The 23683-nt window shown below is 55.7% G+C and overlaps 1 protein-coding gene across 1 annotated transcript in view; it reads right to left on the bottom strand.

Moving 5' to 3' along the window:
* Positions 1-9282: 9282 nt before the first annotated feature.
* LOC147575923 (liprin-alpha-1-like) overlaps positions 9283-23683 on the bottom strand; it is a 547540-nt gene continuing 533139 nt past the window's right edge. The window contains exon 14 of the mRNA XM_086679732.1: positions 9283-9466. Coding sequence (XP_086535858.1) covers positions 9431-9466 — 36 coding nt within the window. The 3' untranslated portion in view covers positions 9283-9430. The remainder of the gene's footprint in view (positions 9467-23683) is intronic.

Raw genomic sequence — 23683 nt, 5'->3', positions numbered from 1 at the left:
TTCCCTGCTACAGGTTCCGTCAGCCCCGGTTCCGGAAGGATGGACTGGCTGCCCAGTCATGGGCTCCCTCGTCCTGTGTGCATCATTCGATCCCAGCACCGCCCACATCATGTCTGGAAACTACCTCTTCAACTGCTGCCTTCCTCTGTGGGTGGTGAGGGCTGTGAGAACTGGGAGGGCAGGGACTGTGTCTGGCACATTCCTTGACTCTATTTGTGGAACCTCCGAGTGAATTCCTTAAAGATTTATTTCTTACAGGGGTGTCTGGGTGGCTCGGTCAGTCGGGTTCTGACTCTTGGATTTAGCTCAGGTCATGAACTCAAGGTTTGGGCGTTCGAGCCCTGTGTCAGGCTCTGTGCCGATAGCATGGAGCCTACTTGGCATTCTATCTCCTTCTTTCTGCCCCTCCCCTGCTCAGGTATGTGCCCATGCTCACCCTCTCTGTCTGTCTCAAATAAATGAACATTTAAGAATTTTTTAAAGAAAAACGATTGTGTTTAAAAGAGGACAGGATTTTCTCATTTCTTGGAAAAATTCTATGCTTTTTTGTTTTTTTTTTTCCTTCGGTAAGCTCTACACCCAATGGGGAGCTCAGACTCATGACCCTGAGATCAAGAGTCCCAAGCTCCAGTGACTGAGCCGGCCAGGCACCTCTGTCCTTCTCTTACCCAAGGCTACTATCTTGAGCTTTGAGTCGCTGACTTAACTCTGAAAAGCACTGAGTCTTAGATGCTGCCAATGGCAAACAGCACATGTCGGACAAAACCCGAGGGAACAAAACTGGGGATGATGCCTGCCGTTTGAAAAGCATTCCAATCTCAGACAAAGTAGCACCGGAAACAGATCTCAGCTCGTTCGCGGACTTTGGCACGCCGACGTTACCGGTGAGAAATGAGATACAAGAACGGACCGCCATGAAGTTGACATTCCCACCATGGGACCCAGAAGGAAACGGGGGCCCCACCTTGCAGAGGGTGGCCACCCTCTGGGCCGGCTCGGCTTCCACCTCGGGCAGCGACTTGGCCTTCCTCGGGGTCTGCTGCAGCTTCCGCTCCGCCACCTCCAGGCGCTCTTGCAACTGGCGGTTTTGATCCACAGTCTAGGAAATGAAGGCAAAGCATCAAAGTGTAGCAAGTCTTCTCTCCGTTTCCATTTTTAATAAAGTGAAACAAAATCTAAATGCAGAGATCTACTGTTAGTTCTGACTGAATCCAACAGTTTGGTAGGTGCTTCAGAGTAAACCTTTCCTTTCTGCGAGGAGTCACCCACTGCCTTGGTCCTCCGTTCGCTACGCAAAACATGTCTTGCCAAACTCTTTGCTCTTCTTCAGTATCTTCAAAGAAGTCTTTCCAAAGACAAAGTTCCCACACATTAAAAAAAACCCATCTTCTGGAGGAGCTTGCTCTCTCTTCCTGACCAGTTAAGGAGAGAAGGGTTCGGTCCTAACCCTTCGTAAACATATTTATACTGGGGTCCGAGGGCTCGCTACATAGGACATTCTGAGGTGGGCACATCAGCCAGCACAGAGCTTCTGAGAGCATGCCTGATGCCAGTTGAGTTCTTTTTGGAAGTGTACCATTATTCAACAAAAACACTCTCCCTCTTGACCAAAAACGTGGAAAACTTCAACGTGGAAAACTCAGACACGAGATTTTTTGTTAAAGGACTTTTAGGGAAGCCGAGGTGGCTCAGTCAGTTAAGCGTCCACCTTCGGCTCAGGTCATGATCTCATAGCTCATGGGGTCAACCCCGCCTCGTGCTCTGTGTTGACAGCTCAGAGCCTGGAGCCTGCTTTGGATTCTGTGTCTCCCTCTCTCCCTCTCTGGCCCTCCACTGTTCATGCTCGCTCGCTCTCTCTCTCTCACTCTGTCTCCCTCTCTCAAAAATAAATAAGCATTAAAAATATATAAAGTCATTTTAAAAATCATGTATAAGGTGAGGTTTTTGCAAGGTTAACGTGTGTTCCCACAGACTCCTTCCATCTTCTGTGTGCATATAGCTCGGTGTGTATATACAGACCGCGTATCATGCTTTAAAACCCTCCAAAATAAATCACATGCTGTACACATAGTATTTCGCGATCTGCCCTTTACACTCAAGATTTGGAACATGTTACATGCTCTCAAACAGCATTCCTCCATGTCATTTTAATGGCTTCCTAGTATTTCACTTTGATTATCATTTTGGGTCGATTGACACATTTGACAAACACACCAGGCAAACTCACTCTGTTTCCAAGAAGCTGGATGTGGTTTTCCTGTTCAATGCCAGATGACCTGAGACAACCAAGGAAGAGACGTGCTGCTTCCCAAAACACAGGGTCTCACATCCTCACGCCAGACTGTGCTTCTGCACCTGCCATTCCCCCCGATCTCAGGTACTACCCAAAATGGCCAGCTGCCTACACATTCCCGGCCACTCCCTGCTCCTTTGGAAACAGTGCTGACAGGCAACAGAGTAACGTGCATGTAAGACAAGACAAAGAAGGAATCAAGGAGGGGAGCCCCATAACATGCTTCCATAAAATTCGAAAGAATTAAACCCTGGACGTTGAAGTAACCCCGCTGGTCAACACAAGATTCTAAGATCCTAAAACCTTGACATTGACACTTGGTCCTTAACTTGACTTGTAATTAATAAAAGTGGAATGAAGTCCAACGAAACCAACGACCTGTCGATGCAGAGAGTCCTTCTTTGCCATCTCGTTTTCAAGTTTCTCCTTGAGGTCGTGCAGAGAGGTGGCTTTGTGCTGTGCCCTGAGGCAGCGCTTCTCAAGGGTAGTGATCCTGTCTTGCATGTCTTCCTTCTGGGCCATGGCCTACAGCAGGTATTTCAGAGGGAAAACAGGGAACGAATTAGCGTACGACACATTAACACACTCCAGACACAAAACCCGGGCGAAATCCTCATTTTCCAAACAAACAGAAAAGTAGCATCCTCGGGGCACCTGGGTGGCTCAGCCGGTGTCGCTCTGTGAGTTGGCGCCCCGCGTCAGGCTCTGTGCCGACAGTGCGGAGGCTGCTCGGGATTCTGACCAGTTACCCAGGCTTATTCTTTCCCATGTGTTCAAAGACAAACGGATAAGAAAGTCTCCCGGAAGTCACAACCTCGGTTGCCTCCGGACACCGTTGAGCTTTCCACAGAACAGCGACTTGCCTCTGGAGGCACACACCATGAGACAACCATCCTTTTTCCGGGGAAAAGGCGGATGAAATCTCATCCAATTACCACAAAGTTGAAGCAGCAGTGGTAACAAATGGAAGCCAAACTCCACCTTTCATATAACTGGAAGTCATCTTCTATAGCCTAACCCTGTAACAACATTGTATCCCATGGTATCTGACACTGCAAATGAAACCAGAACGTCCTGCCCTCCGTTTCTTGCCCAACACCCGAAAGATTCCTCTTCCAGCCCTCCGTGTTTCCTAAGCAATTTATGTCAGCCATCTCAAGAGTGAAAGTGATGAGTCTTAAGAAAGGATTTTCTAAATTCTCTGCATATTGAACTCTGCTACGGGGTCTCCCCCCACCTTTGCCAAACAACAACTTCACTGAACGGGTTATATAAGTTCTGCAAATACGTTTGTTTTAAATTCTGACACGACCTCATCCACGCTAAGGTACTAAACAGACTGCTCGTGATTGTCCATGTTTCCCAAAGCACGAGACCCCCCACCCCTTGTCGCTTTTGGAGGACACACTGTGTCCCAGCAAAGCAGCAGTGCTGATTGCCCACACACAGGCACACTCTGATCCGTGTGAGGTGGCGTCTCAGTGTGATTTTGATTTGTAGTCCCCTGATGAGGAGTCACTTTGAGCATCTTTTCTTTTTTCTTGTATTCAACATAATTTGTTGTCAAATTGGTTTCCATTCAACACCCAGTGCTCATCCCCACAGGTGCCCTCCTCAATGGCCATCACCCACTTTCCCTTCTCCCCCACCCCCCATCAACCCTCAGTTTGTTCTCAGTATTTAAGACTCCCTTAGGGTATGCCTCCTTCCCGCTCTGTAACTCATTTCCCCCTTTCCCCTCCCCTCTGCTCTCCTGTGAAGTTTCTCAGGATCCACATATGAATGAAAACACATGGTATCTGTCTTTCTCTGCCTGACTTATTTCACTTGGCAGAACACCCTGCAGTTCCTTCCACGTTGCCACAAATGGCCAGATTTCATCTTTTCTCATCGCCAACTAGTATTCCATTGTATATAGAAACCTCATCTTCTTTATCCATTTGTCCATTGACGGGCATTTAGGCTCTTTCCATCATGTGGCTATTGTTGAAAACGCTGCTATAAACATTGGGGTACGAGTCCCCTGTGCATCAGCACTCCTGAATCCCCTGAATTCTAGCAGTGCTATTGCTGCGTCATAGGGTAGATCTATTTTTAATGTGGTGAGGAACCTCCACACTGTTTCCAGAGTGGCCGCACCAGGTTTTCTTCCCACCAACAATGCAAGAGGGTTCCTGTTTCTCCTATCCTCTTCAGCATCTATTTTGTCCTGATTTGTTCATTCCCGCCACTCCGACTGATGTGAAGTGGAATCTCAGTGTGGTTTAGATTTGTATTCCTCTGATGAGGAGTGACGCTGAGTATCTTGTCATATGTCTCTTGGTCATCTGGATGTCTTCTTTCGAAAAGTACCTATTCATGTCTTCTGCCCATTTCATCCCCCGATTATTTGTTTTCAGGTGTGGCGTTTGGTGAGCTCTTTACAGGTGTTTGGATACTAGCCCTGTGTCTGATACGTCATTTGCAAATATCTTTTCCCATTTCATCTGTTGTCTTTTTGTTTTGTTGCTTGTTTCCTTTGCAGTGCAGAAGGTGTTTATCTTGATGAGGTCCCAATAGTTCATTTTTGCTTTTAATTCCCTTGCCGTTGGAGACGTGTCATGTAAGAAATTGCCACAGCTGAGGTAGGAGAGGTTTTGTCCTGCTTTCTCCTCTCGGGTTTTAAAGGTTTCGTGTCTCACATTCAGGTCCTTTATCCATTTTGAGTTTATTTTTGTGTATGCTGTAAGAAAGTGATCTAGTTTCATTCTTCTGCATGTTGCTGTCCAGTTCTCCCAGCACCAGTGGTTAAAGAGTCTGGTTTTTTTCCATTGTATACTCTTTCGTGCTTTGTGGAAGATTAGTGGGCCGGGCCATACATTTGTGGGTCTGAATCTGGGTTCTCTATTCTGTTCCATTGGCCTATTTGTCTGTTTGTGTGCCCATTCCATACTGTCTTGATGATAACAGGTTTGTAGCAGAGGCTACATTCTGGGACTGTGATGCCTCCTGCTTTGGTTTTCTTCTTCAATATTACTTTGTATATTCGGGGAATTTTTGGTTCCACACAAATGTTAGCATTACTTGTTCTAGCTTTGAAAAGAATGGTGGCACGATTTTGATGGGAATGCATTGAAAGTGTAGATTGCTTTGGATGGTATTGACATTTTAACAATATTTATTCTTTGAATCCATGAACATGGAATGTTTTCCCATTTCTTTGTGTCTTCTTCAATTTCCTTCATAACCCTTGTATAGTTTTCAGCACACAGAACTTTATATGTTTGGATTGGTTCATTCGTATTTTTAGGTTATTGATAGGTATTTTATGGTCCTGGTGCAACTGTAAACATGATCAGTTTCTTTAGTTCTCTTTCTGTTTCGTTGTTATTGGTATATTAAAATGTGAGGGGTTTCTGTACATTGATTTTGTACCCTGCGACTTTGCTGAATTGATGTATCAGTTCGAGGAGACTTTTGGTGGATTCTGTCAGGTTTTCCAGGTAGAGTATCATGTGGTCTGTGCAGAGTGAACGTTTGACTTCATCTTTGCCATTGTGATGCCATTTATTTCATTTTTTTGTCTGATTGCTGGTTCTAGGAATTGAAAAACTATGTTCAACAACAGTGGTGACAGTGGACATGCCTGTCATGTTCCTGATCTCAGGGGGAAAATTTGCAGTTTATCCCCAGGAGAATTATATTAGCTGCGGCCTTGTATCATACATGGCTTTTATGATGTCTACATATGTTCCTTCTATTCTGACTTTCTTTTTTAATTTTTTTTTCAACGTTTTTTATTTATTTTTTGGGACAGAGAGAGACATAGCATGAACGGGGAAGGGGCAGAGAGAGAGGGAGACACAGAATCGGAAACAGGCTCCAGGCTCTGAGCATTCAGCCCAGAGCCCGACGCGGGGCTCGAACTCACGGACCGCGAGATCGTGACCTGGCTGAAGTCGGACGCTTAACCGACTGCGCCACCCAGGCGCCCCATATTCTGACTTTCTTGAGGGTTTTTATTACGAAAGGATGCTGTGTTTTGTCAAATGCTTTCTCTGCCTGTATTGACAGGATCATGTGGTTCTTACCTGTGATTTTCTTAATGTGATGTATCGTATTGATTGATTTGCAAATATTGAACCAGCCCTATAGCCCAGATAGGAATCCTACTTGATCATGGTGAAAAATTCTTTTCATATGCTGTGCGTTTGATTTGCCAGTATCTTGTTGAGAATTTTTGTATTCTCATTCATCAGGCATATTGTCCTATAGTCGTCTTTTTTTTTTTTTTGCTGGGTCTCTGTCTGGTTTGGGAATCAAAGTAAAGCTGGCTTTGTAGAATGTGTCTAGAAGTTTCCCTTCCATTTCTATTCTGTGGAACAGCTTGAGAAGGATAGATATTAACTGCTTTAGATGTCTGATGGAATTCCCCAGGGAAGCATGTGGTCCAGAAAATGAGATAAATATTAGGAAGCAATGACTAAGACAACTCCCTGGCAAGCTGATGGTCTCAGGAATAAGATATGGATAGATATGAAACACATATGGGTACAGCAAAGGGAAGCTTCCGTCATCTACCGTGGGAACCCAAAGGCAAGATGCCTGTGTTATTACCTTAGAAATGAGGGAAAGCTTCTGGAGTTCACTGTTTTCCCTTGCCATCCTATCAGTGGATAGAGAAGACAGTGATTCCAAGGTAACAGGCTCGTGCTGCAGGCTAAGCTCAAATGTTTGGAACAGGGCTTGGATGCAGTAGTTCATGAATGGTCTCTTTCTGTGCTAAGCAGTCCTCGAGAATACTGCCCATGGTGAACCAAGTGTTCCTCAGAGTAAAAGCATCTTTAACGGTCAGGGAGGGAAACAAGTTGGCTAGCCATCATTTCTTCTACCAGCCACCCAAACACCAAGTACTCTCAGGAAGGCAATCCTTCCTTTGGGATCTCAGAAACTGATTGCTCTTGGTTAGCACAGACCAGATTCAGAGCTCGTTAGGAGAGGCCGGCACTCACTATGCAGGGGACAGCCTCATTGCATTACATGAGACCCACGACATGGTTATCGGGTCACGGCCTGGGAGGGGTGCTGTGCGTTCCCGACCCAGGGCACTTGGACTCCAGATATACTTGGGAGGGAGAGTGTCAGCTCCCAGGGCGCAGCCCTCCCTAGAAGCTGGGGAATGTGCTTCTCCCTCACGTGGGGTGGTGTGTCGTGTGACGAGCATGCCTGGAAGATACTCTCATGTGCGTCCCCCAGATCCACAGGCTCTCAGGATGGCCCCTTGAGCAACCTCAGCAGCAGTCGCAGTAGCCAGGACTCGCTGCACAACGCCCCCAAAAAGAAGGTCATCAGTCTTCAGTGCGCTGCTTGCTAGGCAAGAAACAAAAGGTCCACCCCGGCCACGCTAGTGACAAGACCGCCTGAACAGGTTGGTGTCCCTTGCGTGGCTCCCGCATGAGTGAGGTCTTACTGGCATCGTTCCTCTAGATCCGCAGTCACTCGACCTGCAGACCCCTTCCCCTGTCGGGAGACCTTCACGTGGCTGTTGACACCCCCCACCTCCCATTTCATCACTCTGCTTCCCCACAGCCACTGAATTGGAGGTTGAAAACCCTTCCACGGTGCCCTGGGACTCAGCAAATTTGGCGGACAAGCTGATAAACACAATAAACTTTAAAAAATAACCATTGTGGTATTTGTCATGTTGCTGAGTAGTTCTCAGCTGTACCTGGTTTTGAAGCAGTGGTTGTTTGTTCAATGTTCTATATAGCTGCAAATAGGTTGTATCTCCTCCACAGTGAACCTGAGGCCCGAATTCAACTATGGTTCCTGGAGGACGTAGAGCATGTATGAAATCTGGAAAGGACTCACGTGGATTCCCAGTCCACCTTGAGAAGTTGTGCAGGGAGGGCGTGACCCCAGAGCACTTGACGCTGAGCCTGGCTCCTGAACAGATGAGTTTGGGGCTCTGGGGAAGCTACATATTAGCATTCCTGTGCTTCCGTTTAATCACCTGTTAATAGGAACAGTGGGAGCACTTCCATCACATGGCTTTTAGGAGTGTCTGCATCTAAATATCCACGAGATACTTTGATCACAGAAGCTCCATCACATTATGTGTAACTGCAGCCCCTGTGAGGACATGGTCACCAGCATTCAGAAACTGTCATTCATCTGGTGGTCTCTCTGGCTTATTCACTAGGCTGCCCTCCTTTTTCCTTCCCCTGTAGTTTTTGAGTTTCTCTTAAATAGACTCTGACCTTTGCAATCTATTCAGTACCACTTTTTTTTTTTAATTTTTTTTTCAACATTTATTTATTTTTGGGACAGAGAGAGACAGAGCATGAACGGGGGAGGGGCAGAGAGAGAGGGAGACACAGAATCGGAAACAGGCTCCAGGCTCTGAGCCATCAGCCCAGAGCCCGACGCGGGGCTCGAACTCCCGGACCGCGAGATCGTGACCTGGCTGAAGTCGGACACTTAACCGACTGCGCCACCCAGGCGCCCCAGTACCACTTTTTTTAACTGCTCTTGATTCTGACAATGAGTAACAGCAGTGGGTTTCATTTCTTACCAAGCAGCTGAGGCGCTGTGATGCCCGGGATGGGGGCCCAGAGGAGTGGTGCAGGCATATCTCTCTGGGACTTTCCACTGCAGAGCAGGTCGCATGTGGGTTGAGCGTGTCCCAGAGCTGAGTTAAGTGGATGAAGGAGGCAGGTTGAGACCACATCCCAGTGATCCGACAACTGAAAAATAAAAGTGAGCCCTCTTCAACAGAAGAGGCGGTTTGCAGTTTAGTGGGGTGGAGCAGGAGGTGGGCCAAGGGGGGACATTGGAGACGGTGGGACGACGGGACGGGGCCTTGAGCCGGGGAAGAACTCAGTGGGCTCTGTGATACACCGGACAGCAGGCAAGGGATGTGTCCACGCTTCAGTGCCCCGAGTGCCTACGAGGTCTGGAGCGGGGTGTCTCACGTCCACACTGGGTCCACAGGGCCCCTTACCGCTAGAGGCCATTTCCCCTTCAGCCCCCGGACTTGTCTGTTGGTTTCTCTTTCTGTCTGCCTCAATCTAGTCTCCTTCTCAGAACTCATAATAAGGATCATGACTGTCCCTCTCAGTTGTACTTCAGTTGAAATGCCGTTATTTCTGTTACTGCTCACAATTCCGTAGGAACCCTCAGGCTTTTGGTTCCCTGGGAATGCAAGTTTGTAGAAACTGTTTACAGTGGTCTGATTTGAATGTCCCTATGTTTGAAGTGTATAAAAGTGTTTTACAATAACTTGGATAGTTGCCACCTTGCTGTATGCAATTTGATACTGAAAGTAGACCTTTTGCTCCTGGAACCGTGCTGGGAAAATTCTGTCCCTTAGATGTTGCTGATGTGTTTTCTTTCACATCCTTATACTTTCTGTAATGAAAACACTAAGATTCGTGGTAATACCTTCCGGTTCTCCCACCCCACTGCTCCCCGAAATGTGTATTTTTGCAAGTTGAGAGGTAACAAAAAGTGTGGGTTGGTTGCTTTCTGCGTGGAGCCTGCTTTGGGTCCTCTTCCTCCTTTCTCTCTGCCCCTTTCTCCTCATACACACTCGTTCTCTCTCTCTCTCTCTCTCTCTCTCTCAAACTCTAAAAACAGGGGCGACTGCGTGGCGAAGTCAGTGAAGCATCTGAGTCTTGGTTTCGGCACAGGTCATGTTCTCACACTTAGTGAATGTGAGCCTTGCATTGGGCTCAGAGCTGACAGCGGGGAGTTAGCTTAGGATTCTCTCTCCCCCTAACTCTCTGCCCCTGCTCCACTCCTGCTTTTTCTGTCTCTTAAAAAAAAAAAAAAAGTATAAAAAATAAATAAACAAACCAATTAGCTATTGAGGAACCAATAGTTTCACAGAGATGAGGAGTTTGGTTTCTTTCATTTTTGCTATTTGACACCGATAGTCTTCAGAAATATTTTTGACATCATAACACACTGGCTGCAGCCTGGGAATAGAGCCTGTAAGTTGTGTCTTGGGGGTAGCCGGATATCTCACTGCAATCCAGGGCCCTGTGCTCTGGGGGAATGTTTCAGTTATTTATTTGAAAAGACACAAAACGTTGCATTCTCCTTCTACAAAAGCAGGACTGATTTCCTCCCACACCACTACCTAAGACTGTCGTCATTGCCCTAAGAACGAACACATGCTTGTGAGGAGAACAGGGCAAGGGCAAGGGCGCTGTGGGACTGTCCCGGCGTGTGGCACTGTCTGCAGCTCAAAGACTATTTGGAAAACGAAAAGGTAGTATCTTCTATGGCAGGAAGGCGATTTCACATAGACAGTGGAGCAGGCCCAGGCAGCCCAGGACTCTGCTGACTTGTGCCCGGTCAGGGTCCTGGCACAAGTGTGGCCCTGTCTCCCTTTACCCCCTGGGGCTGCCTTCTGGGCAGGGGGCCCGATGGCTGTCAGGAATGTGGGTAAATACCTGTAAACAAAACTGCAGAGCGAGGTCATTTTAAAGGGCTGGTAACTTTAGTATCCACTTTTGTTTTTTAATTTCCAATCAGTCTTGCTTTCTGGATGATGACAAATCTTTAGGAAGGCACCTTCTTGGAGAAAACAATGTAGACCAAAGGACATTTGTGACTTAGCTGCTGGGTCAGCAGAGACTCTCCCTGCAGACTTCTGGGTCACTTCCTCTCTGTCCTCTATGCAGCCAAAGAAGATGCAGCTGGTCGTCGGTCCGTGACATGCTGACCTGCCCCAGCCCCTCGGCGACAGCACCACGGGAGACTCTTTGACTGGAATGTGAACAATGGTGGAGAATGGCCGACTTCGTATGTAACAAGGCTGTGGCCCTCTCAGGCTTCAATAATCTAATATGACTCATAACTTCTGCTTAACTGCTTGAATATTAGTGTGCTCTTTCACCTACTACAGCTAGGCATCGTGGGTATCCTCAGTGCATGAGCTCTATCAGAGCCCAGTCCTGGGGGCCTGGGCAGCTTGCCTGGAGTGACCCACAGAACCTGGGAGCTGGGACCAGCGACTGCGGCTGGGCGCTTCAAGAGCCTGCTCCAGGCGTGGCAAGCCAAGCGGGTGCCGCGCTTCACCCATGCACGCGCCTGCCTGCCAGCTTCCCTGATTGCGCGGCTGCCTGCCACCCGGCCTGCTTACCTGCCTGCCAGCCTGCCTGGTTGCCTTCCGCCGCCCTCCGCCACGGGCCCTGGGCCCCGGGCCCCGGGCCCCGGGCGGTTTGGGGAGGCCCCGCAAGAGGACCCTGGCAACGCGCTGTGGCGAAAGCCCCGGCTTTCTCCATTCCCAGGATTCTTGCAGGCTGCTCCCGGCTTGGCCCCACTTCCGCCTCCGCTTCCATCACGAACCGCACTGCAAGGCACCTCGCAGCCGCACACCACATCACGCTGGGCTGCTCACTGGCAAGTGGGTGGAGCGAGCTTGGGGCATCAGGCCGCTCTTGCCTTCCAGACCCTACCCGCTGGGTTCTCAGCACCACCTCCCCAGCCCTAGGGCCGGCGCAGCCAGCCACCAGGCCGTTCCCTCCTGTCTGCCCCACCTGGTGCAAACCTACCCGGAACCCCCAGCACCCCCAGACAACATCACCAGCCCGAGTCCGCTGCCCTAGCTGGGCCTCGTGAAATGCCAGGGACCCTGGGGATGAGGGCACGAGGGAGGGAAGAGGTCCAGGACCCGGGAGCCCAGGCCTGTGGCTGATGCGGAGTCTGAGGTCGTGCTGCCCGTCCCGCCAGCTCCTGGGTTCTTGTATCCACCCAACCAGCCGCCAACCTCCAGCCCCCAGGCGCCAGCCTCCGGTTCCGCCCACACCGTAACCCCCCCCTCGGAGCGGGTGCAGGTTTGGGTGGTGTGTCAGGAAAGGTGCACAGCTGGACTGTCGCTTCCAGTCGCTGCAGTGGGATTTGGCCAGGATCCGGGAATGGGGAGCGTGCCCCATTGAAGTGCCCTGGGGTGTGCGGGCACGGGGGGGGGGGGGGGGGGGCGAGGCGGAGAGGGGCAGGGCCAGGCAAGGCCCCTTTCTGGCCCGGGAGGGGCTGAGGGAGCAGTGGCTGGGGTGTGTATGGCCCCACCAGCGCCGCTCCCTGGGGAGACAGGGACGCAGGCAGGGAGGGGGGAGGGGCGGCGGGCGCCAAAGGAGTGATGAAGGAGGCCAAAGGCTTAAAAGGCAAAGGCCTACAGCCCCCGGTATTCCGGGTCCGTCTCCCTTCCAAGTGGGAACCAGGCCCGACCCTGCTTAGCTTGCCAGAGAAGACAGGGTCGGACGCGTTCTGGCTGCTATGGCCTAACAGGCCAGCGGCTGCTGCTGGGCGCTTCAAGAGCCTGCTCCACGCGTGCCAAGCCAATCGGGTGCCGCGCCTCACCCATGCACGCGCCTGCCTGCCAGCCTGCCTGCCAGCCTGCCTGCTTGCCTGCCGCCACCCTCTTCCGCGGGCCCTGGGCCCCGGGCCCTGGGTGGGTGGCACAGGCCCCGCAAGAGGACCCTGGCAACGCGCTGTGGCCCATGCCCCTGCGTTCTACAATCCCGGGACTCTTGCAGGCTGCTCCCGGCCTAGCCCCACTTCCGCCTCCGCTTCCATCCGGAACCGCACCCCAAGGCACCTCGCAGCCCCGCACCACACCACCCTGGGCTGCTCACTGGGAAGTGGGTGGAGCGAGCTTGGGGCATCAGGCCGCTCCTGCCTTCCGGGCCTGCCCCGCTGGGTTCTCAGCGCCTCCTCCCCAGCCCGAGGGCAAGAGGAGCCAGCCACCAGGCCGTTCCCTCCCGTCTGCCCCACCTGGTGCAAACCCACCCCGGAGCCCCCAGCGCCCACAGACAACATCACTAGCCCGAGGCCGCTGCCCTAGCTGGGCCTCGTGAAATGCCAGGGGCCTTGGGGATGAGGGCTCGAGGGAGAGAAGAGGTCCAGGACCCAGGGAGCCCAGGCCTTGGCGGAGTTGGAGGCTGGGGTCTTGTAGCCCTCCCTCCCGCCTAAACGCCCGCTCCTTGGTTCTTGTATCCACCCACCCAGTGCCCACCCTCCAGCCCCCAGGCGCAGCCTCCGATTCCGCCCACACAGTAACACCCCCTCGGATCGGGTGTGGGTTTGGGTGGTGTGTCAGGAAAGGTGCAAAGCTGGGCTGTGGCTTCCAGTGGCTGCAGTGGCATTTGGCCGGGTGCCGGGAGTGGGGAGCATGCCCCTTTGAAGTGCCGTGGGGTGTGCGGGCACGGGGGGGGGGGGGGGGCGAGGGGGGCGGGGCCGGGCCAGGCATGGCCGCCTCGCTCGCCCAGGAAGGGCTGAGGGAGTAGTGACTGGGGTGTGTTTGGCCCCATCAGCGGTGCTCCCTGGGGAGACAGGGACACAGACAGGGAGGGGGGAGGGGCGGCGGGCGCCAAAGGAGAGGTGAAGGAGGCCAAAGGTAAAGGCAAAGGCGTACAGCACCCGGTACTCCCACACCGTCTCCCATCCAAGTGCTAACAAGGCCCGACCCTGCTTAGCTTCCCAGAGAAGACTGGGTCGGGAGCGTTCAGGCTGCTGTGGCCCAGGAGGCCAGCGGCTGCCGCTGGGCGCTTCAAGACCCTGCTCCACGCGTCCCAAGCCAAGCGGGTGCCGCGCTTCACCCATGCACGCGCCTGACTGCCTGCCTGCCTGCCAGCCTGCCAGCCTGCCAGCCTTCCAGCCTGCCTGCTTTCCTGCCGCCGCCCTCCGCCGCGGCCCCGGGCCCTGGGCGGGTGACAGAGGCCGGGCAAGAGGACCCTGGCAACGCGCTGTGGTGCAAGCCCTGGTGTGCTCCAATCCCAGGACTCTTACAGGCTGCTCCCGGCTTGGCCCGAGGCCCGCCTCCGCTTCCATCCAGCACAGCAAGGCACCTCGCAGCCCAGCACCACACCACGTTGGGCTGCTCACTGGGAAGAGGGTGGAAGGTAGCCTGGGGCATCAGGTCGGCCGTGCCTTCCAGGCCCGCCCCGCCAGGTTCTCAGCGCTTCCTCCCCAGCACTAGGGCGAGCGCAGCCAGCCACCAGGCCGTTCCCTCCCGTCTGCCCCACCTGGTGCAAACCCACCCGGAGCCCCCAGCGCCCCCAGACAACATCACCAGCCCGAGTCCGCTGCCCTAGCTGGGCCTCTTGAAATGCCAGGGGCCCTGTGGATGAGGGCTCGAGGGAGGGAAGAGATCCAGGACCCAGGGAGCCCAGGCCTTGGGGGAGTTGGAGGCTGGGGTCGTGTTGCCCTCCCGCCCACGCAAACGCCCGCTCCTGGGTTCTTGTATCCACCCACCCAGCGCCCACCCTCCAGCCCCCAGGCGCCAGCCTCCGGTTCCGCCCACATCACCCTCCCTCCGTCCGGGTGCGGGTTTGGGTGGTGTGTCAGGAAAGGTGCACAGCTGGACTGTGGCTTCCAGTCACTGCAGTGGGATTTGGCCGGGTTCCGGGAGTGGGGAGCGTGCCCCTTTGAAGAGCCCCGGGGTGTGCGGGCACGGGGGGGAGCGAGGCGGGGCGGGGCCGGGCCAGGCACGGCCGCCTTGCTGGCCCGGGAGGGGCTGAGGGAAGGGTAGCTGGGGTGTGTTTGGCCCCAGCAGCGCTGCTCCCTGGGGAGACAGGGACGCAGGCAGGGAGGGGGGACGGGCGGCGGGCGCCAAAGGAGTGGTGAAGGAGGCCAAAGACTTAAAAGGCAAAGGCCTACAGCACCCGGTATTCCAAGTCCGTCTCCCTTCCAAGTGGGAACCAGGCCCGACCTTGCTTAGCTTCCCAGAGAAGACTCGGTCGGACGCGTTCTGCTGCTATGGCCGAACAGGCCAGCGGTGCCGCTGGGCGCTTCAATAGGCTATTGCACGCCTGCCAAGCCTAGCGGGTGCCGTGCCTCAGCCATGTACGCGCCTCACTGCCTGCCTGCCTGCCAGCCTGCCTGCCTGCCAGCCTGCCTGCCTGCTTGTCTGCCTGCCAGCCTGCCTGCTTGCCTGCCTGCCAGCCTGCCTGCTCGCCTGCCTGCCAGCCTGCCTGCTCGCCTGCCTGCCAGCCTGCCTGCTTGCCTGCCTGCCAGCCTGCTTCCGGCCTGCCAGCCTGCCTGCTTGCCTGCCTGCCTGCCTGCCTGCCTGCCAGCCTGCCTGCTTGCCTGCCTGCCAGCCTGCCTGCCTGCCTGCCTGCCAGCCTGCCTGCTTGCCTGCCTGCCAGCCTGCCTGCCAGCCTGCAGCCGCCGCCGCCTCAGCCGCAGCCCCCGCCGCCCCCGCCGCCGAAGCGCTGCCGAAGCCGCCGCCGCCGCCGCCGCCGCCTCAGCCGCAGCCGCCGCCGCCGCCGTCCAAGCTTCGGCGGCAGTCGCCGCCGCCGCCGCCGCTTCAGCCGCAGACGCCGGCGCCGCCGCCGCCGCCTCAGCCACAGCCACCGCCGCCGTCCCAGCCTCGGCCGCAGCCGACGCCGCCGCCGCCCCCGCCGCCGCAGCCGTCGCCGCCACCTCAGCCGCAGCCTCAGCTGCAGCCGCCTCAGCCGCCGCCGCCGCCGCCGCCTCAGCCGCAGCCGCCGCCGCTGCCGCCACCGCCCGCAGCCGTGGGGCCGCGGCGGGTGGCGGAGGCCGCGCCAGAGGACCCTGGCAACGCGCTGTGGCGCAATCCCCGGCGTTCTGTAACCCCGGGACTCTTGCAGGCGGCTCCCGGCTTGGCCCCAGGCCCGCCTCTACTTCCATCCCGCAGTGCACCGCACCGCACCGCACCTCTCAGCCCGGCACCACACCACCTTGGGCTGCTCACTGGGAAGAGGGCGGAAGCCAGCGTGGGGCATCAGGACGCTCCTGCCTTCGGGGCCCGCCCCGCCAGGTTCTCAGCGCTTCCTCCCCAGCACTAGGGCGAGCGCAGCCAGCCACCAGGCCGTTCCCTCCCGTCTGCCCCACCTGGTGCAAACCCACCCGGAGCCCCCAGCGCCCCCAGAGAGCAGCATCAGCCCGAGTCCGCTGCCCTAGCTGGGCCTCTTAAAATGCCAGGGGCCCTGGGGATGAGGGCTCGAGGGGGGGAAGAGATCCAGGACGCAGGGAGCCCAGGCCTTGGGGAAGTTGGAGGCTGGGGTCGTGTTGCCCTCCTGCCCACGCAAACGCCCGCTCCTGGGTTCTTGTATCCACCCACCCAGCGCCCACCCTCCAGCCCCCAGGCGCCAGCCTCCGGTTCCGCCCACATCACCCTCCCTCCGTCCGGGTGCGGGTTTGGGTGGTGTGTCAGGAAAGGTGCACAGCTGGACTGTGGCTTCCAGTCACTGCAGTGGGATTTGGCTGGGTTCCGGGAGTGGGGAGTGTGCCCCTTTGAAGAGCCCCGGGGTGTGCAGGCACGGGGGGGCGGGGGGGAGCGAGGCGGGGCGGGGCCGGGCCAGGCATGGCCGCCTTGCTGGCCCGGGAGGGGCTGAGGGAACATTAGCTGGGGCGTGTTTGGCCCCAGCAGTGCCGCTCCCTGGGGAGACAGGAACGCAGGCAGAGAGGGCGGACGGGCGGCGGGCGCCAAAGGAGTGGTGAAGGAGGCCAAAGGCTTAAAAGGCAAAGGCCTACAGCACCCGGTATTCCGAGTCCGTCTCCCTTCCAAGTGGGAACCAGGCCCGAACCTGCTTAGCTTCCCAGAGAAGATGCGGTCGGACGCGTTCTGGCTTCTATGGTCGAACAGGCCAGCGGCTGCCGCTGGGCGCTTCAAGAGCCTGCTGCACGCGTGCCAAGGCAAGCGGGTGCCGCGCCTCACCCATGCACGCGCCTCACTGCCTGCCTGCCTGCCAGCCTGCCTGCCAGCCTGCCTGCTTGCCTGCCTGCCAGCCTGCCTGCTTGCCTGCCTGCCTGCCAGCCTGCTTGCCGGTCTGCCAGCCTGCCTTCTTGCCTTCCGCCGCGGGCCCTGGGCCCAGGCCCCGGGCGGGTGGCAGAGGCCCCACAAGAGGACCCTGGGAACGTGCTGTGGCCCAAGCCCCGGCGTTCGCCAATCCCGGGACTCTTGCAGGCTGCTACAGGCTTGGCCCCACTTCCGCCCCCGCTTCCATCCAGCACAGCAAGGGATCTCCCAGCCAAGCACCACACCATGCTGGGCTGCTCACTGGGAAGTGGGTGGAGCGAGCTTGGGGCATCAGGCCAGTCGTGCCTTCCGGGCCCGCCCCGCTGGGATCTCAGCGCCTCCTCCCCAGCCCTGGGGCAAGCGCAGCCAGCCACCTGGCCTTTCCCTCCCGTCTGCCCCACCTGGTGCAAACCCACCCCGGAGCCCCCAGCGCCCCCAGACACCATCACCAGCCCGAGGCCGCTGCCCTAGCTGGGCCTCGTGAAATGCCAGGGGCCCTGGGGATGAGGGCTCGAGGGAGGGAAGAGGTCCAGGACCCAGGGAGCCCAGGGCTGTGGCGGAGGCGGAGTCTGGAGTCGCGCTGCCCCTCCGCTCACTCCTGGGTTCTTGTATCCACCCACCCAGCCCCCACCCCCCAGCCCCCAGGCGCCAGCCTCCCGTTCCGCCCACACCGTAACCCCCCCCTCGGAGCGGGTGCGGGTTTCCGTGGTGTGTCAGGAAAGGTGCACAGCTGGACTGTCGCTTCCAGACCCTGCAGTGGGATTTGGCCGGTTTCCGGGAGTGGGGAGCGTGCCCATTTGAAGTGCCCTGGGGTGTGCGGGCACGGGGTGGGGAGGGGGGGCGAGGCGGGGCGTGGCCGGGCCAGGCACGGCCGCCTTGCTGGCCCGGGAGGGGCTGAAGGAAGGGTAGCTGGGGTGTGTTTGGCCCCAGCAGCGCCGCTCCCTGGGGAGACAGGGACGCAGGCAGGGAGGGGGGACGGGCGGCGGGCGCCAAAGGAGTGGTGAAGGAGGCCAAAGGCTTAAAAGGCAAAGGCCTACAGCACCCGGTATTCCGAGTCCGTCTCCCTTCCAAGTGGGAACCAGGCCCGACCCTGCTTAGCTTCCCAGAGAAGACGCGGTCAGACGCGTTCTGGCTCCTATGGCCGAACAGGCCAGCGGTGCCGCTGGGCGCGTCAATACGCTATTGCACGCCTGCCAAGCCTAGCGGGTGCCGTGCCTCAGCCATGTACGCGCCTCACTGCCTGCCTGCCTTCCAGACTGCCTGCCTGCCAGCCTGCCTGCCTGCTCGCCTGCCTGCCAGCCTGCCTGTTTGCCTGCCTGCCAGCCTGCCTGCCTGCCTGCCTGGCAGCCTGCCTGCTCGCCTGCCTGCCAGCCTGCCTGTTTGCCTGCCTGCTACCCTGCCTGCCTGCCTGCCTGCCAGCCTGCCTGCTTGCCTGCCTGCCAGCCTGCCTGCTTGCCTTCCGCCGCCCTCCGCCGCGGGCCCTGGGCCCCGGGCCCCGGGCGGGTGGCAGAGGCCCCGCAAGAGGACCCTGGCAACGCGCTGTGGCCCAAGCCCCGGCGTTCTCCAATCCCGGGACTCTTGGGGGCTGCTCCAGGCGTGGCCCCACTTCCGCCTCCGCTTCCGTCCCGAACCGCACAGCTGGGCACCTGCAGCCGCGCACCACACCATGCTGGGCTGGTCACTGGGAAGTGGGTGGAGCGAGCTTGGGGCATCAGGCCAGTCGTGCCTTCCGGGCCCGCCCCGCTGGGATCTCAGCGCCTCCTCCGCAGCCCTGGGGCGAGTGCCACCAGCCACCAGGCCTTTCCCTCCCGTCTGCCCCACGTGGTGCAAACCCACCCGGAGCCCCCAGCGCCCCCAGACACCATCACCAGCCCGAGGCCGCTGCCCTAGCTGGGCCTCGTGAAATGCCAGGGGCCCTGGGGATGAGGGCTCGAGGGAGGGAAGAGGTCCAGGACCAGGTCCAGGTCCAGGACCAGGGCTGTGGCGGATGCGGAGTCTGGAGTCGCGCTGCCCCTCCGCTCGCTCCAGGGTTCTTGTATCCACCCACCCAGCCCCCAGCCCCCAGCCCCCAGGCGCCAGCCTCCCGTTCCGCCCACACCGCACCACCCACCATCTGTCCGGGTGCGGGTTTGGGTGGTGTGTCAGGAAAGGTGCAAAGCTGGGCTGTGGCTTCCAGTGGCTGCAGTGGCATTTGGCCGGGTGCCAGGAGTGGGGAGCGTGCCCCTTTCAAGTGTTGGGGTGTCCGGGCACGGGGTGCGAGGCGGGGCGGGGCCGGGCCAGGCATGGCTGCCTCACCGGTCCAGGGGGGGCTGAGGGAGTAGTGACTGGGGTGTGTTTGGCCCCATCAGCGGTGCTCCCTGGGGAGACAGGGACACAGACAGGGAGGGGGGAGGGGCGGCGGGCGCCAAAGGAGAGGTGAAGGAGGCCAAAGGTAAAGGCAAAGGCGTACAGCACCCGGTACTCCCAGACCGTCTCCCATCCAAGTGCTAACAAGGCCTGACCCTGCTTAGCTTCCCAGAGAAGACTGGGTCGGAAGCGTTGAGGCTGCTATGGCCCAAGAGGCCAGCGGCTGCCGCTGGGTGCAAGACCCTGCTCCACGCGTCCCAAGCCAAGCGGGTGCCGCGCTTCACCCATGCACGCGCCTGACTGCCTGCCTGCCTGCCTGCCTGCCAGCCTGCCTGCCTGCCAGCGTGCCTGCCTTCCAGCCTGCCTGCTTTCCTGCCGCCGCCCTCCGCCGCGGCCCCCGGCCCTGGGCGGGTGACAGAGGCTGGGCAAGAGGACCCTGGCAATGCGTTGTGGTGTAAGCCCTGGTGTGCTCCAATCCCGGGACTCTTACAGGCTGCTCCTGGCTTGGCCCGAGCCCCGCCCCCGCTTCCATCCAGCACAGCAAGGGATCTCCCAGCCGAGCACCACACCATGCTGGGCTGCTCACTGGGAAGTGGGTGGAGCGAGCTTGGGGCATCAGGCCAGTCGTGCCTTCAGGGCCCGCCCCGCTGGGATCTCAGCGCCTCCTCCCCAGCCCTGGGGCGAGCGCAGCCAGCCACCTGGCCTTTCCCTCCCGTCTGCCCCACCTGGTGCAAACCCACCCCGGAGCCCCCAGCGCCCCCAGACACCATCACCAGCCCGAGGCCGCTGCCCTAGCTGGGCCTCGTGAAATGCCAGGGGCCCTGGGGATGAGGGCTCGAGGGAGGGAAGAGGTCCAGGACCCAGGGAGCCCAGGGCTGTGGCGGAGGCGGAGTCTGGAGTCGCACTGCCCCTCCGCTCGCTCCTGGGTTCTTGTATCCACCCACCCAGCCCCCACCCTCCAACCCCCAGGCGCCAAACGATGAGCCTTTCTTCTCAAGGAGGCCCACCTTGGATTCAGCCGCTGCCGCCTTTTGTAAGTCCTCTGTACGTTTCCCAAGAGACCAATAAGGACCCACATAGGTAGGGACGACTCTATGCCCCTACTCAGTACAAAGAAGCTACAGAAGATGAGACCTTCCACCTTCATCCATCTTCAAGGTTTCAGGGTTGACATTATTCAGGGAGGATATGATGAGGGAGCATAAGGCAGGCTGAGGGGTAAAGCACAAGCTGCCCCTCCTCCCACCCTGGGTGGAATATGATTGTTATTCCTTGGACAGTCTTGACCACCCAAGTACAGAGAAAAGGGCCTTAAGCACTTGTCATGGTAATGTGTGATGCTACGGCAAATGAAAATTAAATTCCCTTACTGCTTATAGCCCACTGACAATCTCTGAAACGGATAGAGTGACATCCCTCTAGGAGCTTAGCTGCTCGGTGATGGTGATGACCCTTTGCTAGGGGCAAAGCACAACCTAAGCCTAACATTATCCCAACCTTGAAGACCCTGCAAGTCAACTTCTTTTATTTCAACTGCCCAAGGTATATCCTGGCAGTATTCCTCCAAGCTTCCGCACCCGCCTCATATACATTGAATGGGTCTCATGACTTGGGTTTTATTATGTGGTAATGAAGGGCGTTTCCTTAGCCACACCTAGCCCCTCAAGGTGCTGAAAACTTGCTTCCTCCTAACCCTAACCCTATCCTTGACACCCTGCCAACCTGATGGCGTGTAATAATGAGTTACCCGTCAGGACCCCAGTGCAGATTTTCTTGCATGTGGTTTCTGTCCCCATCGTTTAATAAAATCGCCTTTGTTGTATGAAAGATGTCTTCAGGAGATCTTTCTTGGTCTTGGGCTCTGGATCACGTCCACCGTCGCCCCCAATCTTCAACAGTTCGTCAGCAGAACTCCAAACACTGGAGGATACAGATGCCTTCACCATGCAGAGCACACACTTCATCCATTGGCAATATTCTTCAGGATCTGCTACGTACCGGACCGAGCCCACTCGAGGACTGGTGCAGCAGAGCCATTCTCCAAATACCTGAGGGTTAGCCGCAAGTCAGAATCTGGTAACTAGGGGTCACTACTGGCTTCAAAGGACACGGCAACAAAAGCCAGTGCCAGGAACTTTTCACCCCTTTCTGGAGAAACACTGCAGGAGGTTTCCCTTGGTCCTAGCCCACACATGGTTCTTACTCCTGAGGCAACCATCCTATCAGGAGATTGTGCTCGTCGCATCATTGTTTGATTTATCACATTCTCTCGTGTTAAGAAAGAACTTTGGCCTTCTCTGTATCATTCTCCATCCTGTTGCTCTTTTCCCACAACGTTCTTTCTGTTGTCCACTCAGGGACAGTATCTCAGAGCCATGTTTTCTACTTTTAACAGGGTGTCCGACCATTTTCTTGTCACCGCGGGATCCCTTGGGCCACGGGGTCCCTCAGCAATTGCCTTTCAGCACTATGTGGACAAAGGTAAGCCCAGGGGATTTCAAAGTGCCCAGCAGCAATGCTCATGTGGAGTCAGGGTCACGGATATTGGGAAGGAGCTATCCTCCCTTCTGGGATAAGAGGAATGTGGAGGTAGACATTTCTGTCCCAGCTTGATTCCATAATTTGCTGAACTGAAACACTTTGGCCCTGTTTCTAGCCATTCTGATTTCCCTGGCCATAATGATAACCATGTCTCTGGTCTCAGGCAAGGACAATGAGACTGTCCCCTGCATAGTGAGTGCTGGCCACTCCTAACCAGCTCTGAATCTGGTCTGTGCTAACCAAGAGCAATCAGTTTCTGAGATCCCAAAGGAAGGATTGCCTTCCTGAGAGTACTTGGTGTTTGGGTGGCTGGTAGAAGAAATGATGGCTAGCCAACTTGTTTCCCTCCCTGGCCATTAAAGATTCCTTTACTCTGAGGAACAGTTGGTTCACCGTGGGCAGTATTCTCGAGGACTCCTTAGCACAGAAAGAGACCATTCATGAACTACTGCATCCAAGCCCTTTTCCAAACATTTGAGCTTAGCCTGCAGCACGAGCCTGTTACCTTGGAATCACTGTCCTCTCTATCCACTGACAGGATGGCAAGGGAAAACAGTGAACTCCAGAAGCTTTCCCTCTGTTTCTGAAGTAAGAACACAGGCATCTTGCCTTTCGGTTCCCATGGTAGTCGACAGAGGCTTCCCTTTGCCCTACTCATATGTGTTTCATATCTATCCATATCTTATTCCTGAGACCATCAGCTTGCCAGGGAGTTGTCCTAGTCATTGCATCCTAAGATTTATCTCATTTTCAGGACCACATGCTTCCCTGGGGAATTCCATCAGACATCTAAAGCAGTTAATATCTATGCTTCTCAAGCTGTTCCACAGAATAGAAATGGAAGGAAAACTTCCGGACTCATTCTACAAAGCCAGCTTTACTTTGATTCCCAAACCAGACAGAGATCCAGGAAAAAAAAGAAAAAAAAAAAAAAAGACGACTACAAGACAATATGCCTGATGAATGAGAATACAAAAATTCTCAACAAGATACTGGCAAATCAAATGCACAACATATGAAAAGAATTTTTCACCGGGATCAAGTAGGATTCCTATCTCGGCTATAGGGCTGGTTCAATATTTGCAAATCAACCAATAGGATACATCACATTAAGAAAATCACAGGTAAGAACCACATGATCCTGTCAATACAGGCAGAGAAAGCATTTGAAAAAACACAGCATCCTTTCTTAATAAAAACCCTCAAGAAAGTCGGAATAGAAGGAACATATGTAAACATCATGAAAGCCACGTATGATACAAGCCCACAGCTAATATAATTCTCCGGGGGATAAACTGAAAACTTTCCCCCTGAGATCAGGAACATGACAGGCATGTCCATTCTCACCACTGTTGTTGAACATACTTTTGCAATTCCTAGAACCAGCAATCAGACAACAAAAGGAAATAAATGGTATCACAATGGCAAAGATGAAGTCAAACATTCACTCTTCACAGACCACATGATACTCTCCATGGAAAACCTGACAGAATCCACCAAAAGTCTCCTCGAACTGATACATCAGTGCAGCAAAGTCGCAGGGTACAAAAGCAATGTACAGAAACCCATTGCATTTTGATATACCAATACCAAACAGAAAGAGAAGTAAGGAAACTGATCACGGTCATAGTTGCACCAGGACCATAAAATATCTATCAATAGCCTAAAAATACGAATGAACCTATCCAAAGATATAAAAGATGTGTGTGCTGAAAACTATAGAAGGTTTATGAAGTAAATTGAGGAAGACACAA

The sequence above is a fragment of the Puma concolor genome, chromosome D2, assembly GCF_028749965.1.
Source record: "Puma concolor isolate L17-30 chromosome D2, mPumCon1.1.hap2, whole genome shotgun sequence".
NCBI lineage: Eukaryota > Metazoa > Chordata > Mammalia > Carnivora > Felidae > Puma > Puma concolor.
The sequence above is the reverse complement of the archived record's forward strand: the minus strand, read 5'-3'. Positions and strand labels throughout refer to the sequence as shown.